The 6,941-nt window shown below is 30.0% G+C and overlaps 1 protein-coding gene across 1 annotated transcript; it reads right to left on the bottom strand.

Moving 5' to 3' along the window:
* Positions 1-209: 209 nt before the first annotated feature.
* LOC115034138 lies at positions 210-6,863 on the bottom strand. The gene is made up of 3 exons (XM_029489920.1): positions 6,846-6,863; positions 798-898; positions 210-720 (listed from the first exon to the last, which is right to left on the bottom strand). The coding sequence occupies exons 1-3, from the start codon at positions 6,861-6,863 to the stop codon at positions 210-212; spliced, it is 630 nt and encodes a 209-aa protein (XP_029345780.1).
* Positions 6,864-6,941: the final 78 nt, after the last annotated feature.

The raw sequence follows: 6,941 nt of genomic DNA, 5'->3' as shown, positions 1-6,941 counted from the left end.
CAGGGAAAATTGAGTTTATGTAAACTCCGCCAGTGAAGAAAATCAAATAGTAGTATAAAATTAATATGATATTAAGAATTATAATATAATATCATATCATATCATATAAATATTTAAATCATAGTATAATAAATCATTATAAATAATCCAAAATCATATTTTTCATAATAATAATTAATAATTGTCCACATAATATATCATCATCATATTCAGCTTAAGGGACCATTGAGGTCCAACGCTGCCATCACAAACTTGCTCCATTCTTCCCTATTGTACGCTACGTCTAACTGATCCCTTTCTTGAAGTACTCTTAGATCCTTCACAACTGAGTCCTTCCACCTTGTTCTGGCTCTGCCCAGAGGTCTTTTACCTGTCATTTCGGCCATTAGAGCTTGTTTAATAATTCGGCCATCCGCCCTCCATACATGTCCTAACCATTCGAGCCTTTTGCTCCTTGTATATGACAGAATTTTTGGTCTTCCGTATAGCTCCCGTAACTCATTATTATGTCTTCTTTCAAATTGCTCTGTTTCTCTGTTATATAGAGGACCATACATTTTTCTTAGTATTTTTCTTTCAAATGTAATTAGGCTCTGGTGGTTTCCTTTGGTGGTTGACCATGTCTCACATCCATATGTTAAGATCGGTCTAATGTAACTGGTGTATAGGATTTTCTTTGATTCATAAGATAGATGCTTTGATTTAAGTAGTTTTAATAAACTAAAATAACACTTGTTAGCACTTTATAATCTATTTTTAATTTCCTCATGCATGATATTTGCACTGTTCACATTTACCCCGAGGTATTTTCTAAGGTAAGATTATCTACTTCTAGATCTGAGTTATCTGTATCTGTTCGTGACATACACATATATTTGTTTTTCTGTTCACCTCTAAACTACATAATATATAATAAAATATAATAAAAAATAAATAATGAATCGTTATACTTAATAATATAAAATCATATTTTCCATAATAATAATTAATAATCGTCCACATTAAATATACATAAATCATAGTCAAAAAATAATCGTTATACGTAATAATCCAAAATCACATTTTTCATAATAATAATTAATAATTTTCAACATTAAATATACACAAATCATAGTCAAAAAATAATAAATAAATAATCGTCTACATAATATAAAAAAATATAATAAATAATTAATAAATAATCGTTATAAATATTGTCATGTATGAAAACTATAATGATGTGATACAATTTGCAAATATTCTAAGTCTTGTATTTCTTTATTAGTATACCTATTCATAGCATCCTGTAATTGCACCTCCATTTTATTTCACCAGACGCGTATTTTATATTTTTATTATACTTATAATTTTTAAATACAACCAACAAATTGCCTCGTTGGCCAGTAATTAATTTTATACTATTATTTTCTTGCGACATATTTCGTTCGGACATATACAAATATCAGAAGTACGGAAACACGCAGACTACGAATAATTATGTTCGTCAAAGTATACGTCTTTACGTATACCTTATCTACTGCCGATATAATCATTGTAAATCCTGATTTAAGATAATATGAAGATAAAATTATTAATAATTTGAATCGATCTAACCTTGACAATATTTTATCAATTTTGACATATATCATCACAATAGATGTAAACGTATTTAATGTGAGAAGGCACGTGGCAATATGAGTAGGTACTGTCGCACTGACCAGGTAAAAAAAAAAACTGGCGGAGTTTACATATACCCATTACAGGTAAGAAAAAAAAACTGGCAGAGTTTACCATAGACCTATTATTACCTTTTTAGCTTGACCGATATTCTGGCGGAGTTTACAATCGCCCGCCGGTGCGTCTATTACGTCATGAGTCCTGACGTATCATAGTTTGTATTTATATTGTTGTATGTATCGTATGTATGTTATTGTATTTATATTATTATTGTACTATATATTGTAAATCATAAATCATATCATATTTTTGTACTCGCACATGAATCACAACACTATTATTATGTACCTATACCAAATATTTAATGAATAATATATTGTATTGTAAATAATTGTAAGAAATATGTTTTTGTATCAACTTATTAATAATCTGTAGTCTCCGTTCTCGAAATGATTCTCAACGTGTGGAAATATGTTGAAAATATGAAAGTGTAAAATTTGAAGTATATTGTATGAAATATACTCTACGTAAAATAAATTATATTCGTGTGTACTGTGTACAATATGGTGTTCCCGAATTTTTAGAAAATATTCAAGCGTGCCGTGGGCAAAGAAAGTTTGAGATCCACTGATTATATTAAATTTCTGCGTGGTTTGTCTTATTGTCCACTATATTTTATTTTTAATACATGTTCGTGAATGCTATCGTACCGACACAATTACAAGTTTATTATTTATATACCTAGTGTCTCGAGCAAAGAGTCACTTGTGGGTAGACTTATTAATCACGCATACCATGTTTTAAGTTTTTCTTCACATAAACTTATTATGATAAGTAGTATAGATTGTATATTTATTATAAAAATAAAATATATACATATTATAATTTATAGTTTAGATATTATAAATTAAATGTATTATTTGTCTAGTATAATTGTCATTTGTAGATATAATTTATAACCTATACATTTATTTAGGTATATAGCTAATTTTAAGACCTGCAGAGTATAGGATATATATAGAATATATAGATATATTAAATTTTTTCTCAGAACAATAAAATAAGTATGTTTGATTGTAAATTGTAACTTATAACCACATAAAATAAATGACATTCGTGTATAATGTGTATAATATGGTGTTACCGAATTTTTAGAAAATATTCAAGGGTGCCGTAGGCAAAGAAAATTTGAGATCCACTGATTTAAAACACTGCAGAAAACGTAAATATTAAGAGGACAGTATTACACTAATACACTACTACCTATATATACAGAAGGTTAAATTAACTTTAGCCGAAAACATTGAATTTTAAAATGTCTTCGTGTGTATAAAATATAGCTATATTATACTTGCAAGTGCCTATACGAATAATAATTGTAAATTACAGCAGAATATAAATTGTTATTGTATTATTTGTTTAATATCCAATTTAGTCCAGATTTGAACTTAAAATTTCAGTAAAATAAAACAGTAATAATTTATTATTTGGTTACAGCATAATATACTATACTTATGAAAGACTTTGTTATAAAATGTTCAATCCTTAAACATAAAAAATTGAACATTTTATACATTGTAAACTTCTTTTACGCCAAAACGAGCAAACAAGAAGTTATAGATATAGGTAATCGTTTATTGACACAACTAGACATACGCAACAAAAATATAAATTATAAAATACCTATTATTAAGAAGTAAACTGAAATCGCGGTTACACACACACAGACTCGCGATCTCGTACGTACGAGCACGCTATCGCAGGGGCTTAACTACTGTGTCCCCTGAAAATCAAAGTGTCCCCCTGAATGACAAATGTATGTCAAATACAAATGTGTAAGGTAAGTGCTATATAAAAGAAGGGGATTTTGGGTGTTACAACTATTACGATCTCCACACGTTTTTTTAGCTATGGAAATCTGTCTAAGCCTAAAGGTGACAATACGACGTAGTTAAGGCCCCCGGTGCCGGCTATTTATTAAGGAGCAAATTATTGGCAACCTAATTCACATATCGTTTCGGCGTCACACGCGTACACACGTATGTAGTAGTGTAAATGGTTATTAGTGTGAGTGAATCCTTTCTCCTATCCGTCTACCATCATCACCGATCAGGTACCCTAACCCTAAAAAAAAAAAAGTCTTTAACGTGTTGTATCATGCATAATATATAAAAAAATATAATTAAAACTATTAATTAGGTTAAGTAAACAAACATACGTAGGTAACAGGTAAAATACCAAATCAAAACAAATCATACATTAGGTATTCAATAAGCTTTTTAATATTATGTAATACAATAACAATTAGTATAATTTTAAGCATAGTTAGTAAGTATAATGTAACTAGGTTAAACTTAATATCGATATTACCAATAGTGATTCAATAGTAACATTGATATTTAAGGGATATGTTAAAACAGAAATAGGGTTAGTGGGTGGTGATCGTGTGACGCGATCGCCACTGGACGTCTAAGTTTTAATAAAAGTGCTTAATATTAATTAATTGTACGATTTTCACTCTTTTACCTACTTAAAACAGACATTTTTGAATTTTTTTTTTTGAAAAAATGTTACTCAGCGATGCCGTAAAATATTTATGAAGTGATGAAAAATAGGAAGCAATAATTTATCCTTCACATTCAAATTATATAGGTACTAAAAATTACTAATATATTATACTCCATTTTTTCTAACTAAATAAATAATTATAAAAATATATTGATAAAATCTATTTTTTAGATTATGAGCGGAGTGTGGAAGCTTGTGATTTTATAATGATTTTTCTTATTTTTTTTTTATATCTTGTAAACATAATTTTTACGAGAAAGCGTTCTTCAATCTCAACATATAGTATCTTTTCTTTTAGAAAATTGGATCAAAATGGTACTTTAAAGAGGCCATTTTTCGATTTTCTCAATAGTTATTTAACGCCACTGGAAAAACCACCGAAAAATTACGAAAAAAAAAAAGGTATTTTAGGTATAATAAGTCGCAAACGGGCAAGAGCGTAACTCCAAAATGATAAATTTTCACAAGAGGAAAAACGTTTAGGGCTTAATTCCCTAATTCGCAAATGTTTCAGAAATGGCATATGTGGTCCCGGCCACCGAACACTTCATGATAAAATTGTTTACCGAACGGCGCACACTCAGCACAGATGACAGACTTATAGTAGTGTACAGTCGATACTAGTCTATGGTCTACACTCTACACTATAAAAAAAAAGGTAATATAATTATAGCTAAATATTATGTATTATGATTATTGTTTGCCAACGTGCAACGATTTTGCAATCTGTGATTTAGAATTTAATTAATACAATTGTGTTGATATTCGCTAGTTCTCTTCACTGGACTTCAATACTTTTGGGTAGACTAGAGTACCTACGTACTACCGAACTAGATTCTGGACCCGGAATACCTTTAAAACATTCTGTGCGGTGAGCTCCAGTTTGTAATATTTGTATGCCATCTTCGGCTGTGTGAATCACTCCGTTGTTATTGTAAAGACGTAAAATGAGTATAATCATTAACTAAAATAATATATTATTATAATACCTACTTCTGAGTATAAGCAATTACACAGAGAATCTCCTATATAGGCTGTGATTTTGGCAATAAATATCAATTTTATTTATTATAATGTACTTATTACAATAGATATATATTTTGTTTTTGCAGTTCATTGTTAACAGTCTGATCATACATTGATGTTCATCATTATAAGTTGTCTGTATTTGAAAAATCGCACGTATACAGTCAATAAGTTGACTATGAATGCGTTACCATTTGTAGGTATGTACTTTAGTATTAATTCACAAGCCTGGGCAAGTTAATGATAATTTTTAACTAAGTTAAGTTAAGTTAATGTAAAACATTTTAACTCAGTTAAGTTAAAAGTTATATGAACATTTTCAATTAACTTATTAACTTAAGTTAAGTTAAGTTATTTTTTTTTTTATAATATCTTTATGAATACCCAGTAATATGGATTGAATAATAAAAATCATAAATATTATTGAACACAAGAAATAGCCAATAGCTTTTCTATACATGGGTACTGAATTAATAGAATTATGAAGTAGGTACGAAAAATATTCAAAATTGAAAATGGCAAAACAAATACAACCTTTTGATTTATTAATACACTAATACAGATAAGTACTATACTTTTTTTTAAATTATTAAATAAAAATAACATGGTATTTAAGAATGTACTTAATTTTAAACTCTGAATACTTTTTCAGGAAACTAAAAGTCTAAAACTGTTAGAGAATATAGCCAACTTTATACTTCAGTAAAATATTTATATTTATAAATATTAATCTAACAAATTGATTTAACTATAATATTTGTAATTTCCTATTATAGTAAATGGTTATGTAATATCAATAATAATTTTTATTTTTATTATTTAATTATTTATAAATTAACTTAACTTGAATTTCATTAAAAGTAACTCGTTATTTATTAAGTTAATATCAATAAAAATAAGTTAAGTTAAAAATTAAGTTAATGAAAATTAAATTTAAAAAAGTTAAGTTAAAATTAACTACCAACCACCACTACGAGGTGCAAGCAGCGCGACCGGGTTGACTCTCCCACCGAGCCGGTACCGTGTCGGGGACTGTGTCGCGTGAGACGTACAACGGTCGGCGGAAAAGGCGATTCGAGTATCCACTATCGGACCGTCGGACCGATAACATACTATCGTCCGACGTAAAACTCATCGTCCGAGCGGCGTGACATGTATTTATATATTTTGGTCGTAATATAATACATATTTAAAGTGACTTCATGAAGTGTTTGTGTTGTGTTTTTTCATCACCTCAATCTAAACCAGACACTTCGACCGGACCACGATCAATCACGATTCAATCATCGGGTCCGCGTCAAATGGCTCCCCGCAGAGGAATTCGTCCGGTCAGCGAAAAGGTAAGAGTTTTTCACGTTGACACATACCTCGGATTATTTGCTTATATAATTTTGTATTGAGATATTTAACCAGGAGTGTGTTTTTTTTTCGGGTTAGCTAGGATTTCCAACCTTTCCAAGTCAGGATTACCTAATAGGTATTAGCCATTAGGTATAATTCTGATACGTAGGGGAAATCCGCGCGATCGAAAATAATCGTGATACGGAATGGGATAAGCAGTTACATAACGTACTGCCACCCTTCCCGACGCTCACCTTTCGTCCCGCGACCATATTGCCGATAACAGCGCAGCGCGCAGGCCGCGACGTCAAAACCAGTCGTCGTTGCCGCCGCCGCCGATTACGTGACCC

Source organism: Acyrthosiphon pisum, chromosome A2 (assembly GCF_005508785.2).
Source record: "Acyrthosiphon pisum isolate AL4f chromosome A2, pea_aphid_22Mar2018_4r6ur, whole genome shotgun sequence".
NCBI lineage: Eukaryota > Metazoa > Arthropoda > Insecta > Hemiptera > Aphididae > Acyrthosiphon > Acyrthosiphon pisum.
The sequence above is the reverse complement of the archived record's forward strand: the minus strand, read 5'-3'. Positions and strand labels throughout refer to the sequence as shown.

Coding starts and splice junctions, on each gene's coding strand:
- LOC115034138 (XM_029489920.1), bottom strand. Junction 721..797: donor ACCTTAGAAAATACCTCGGG/GTAAATGTGAAC, acceptor GTGTTATTTTAG/TTTATTAAAACTACTTAAAT.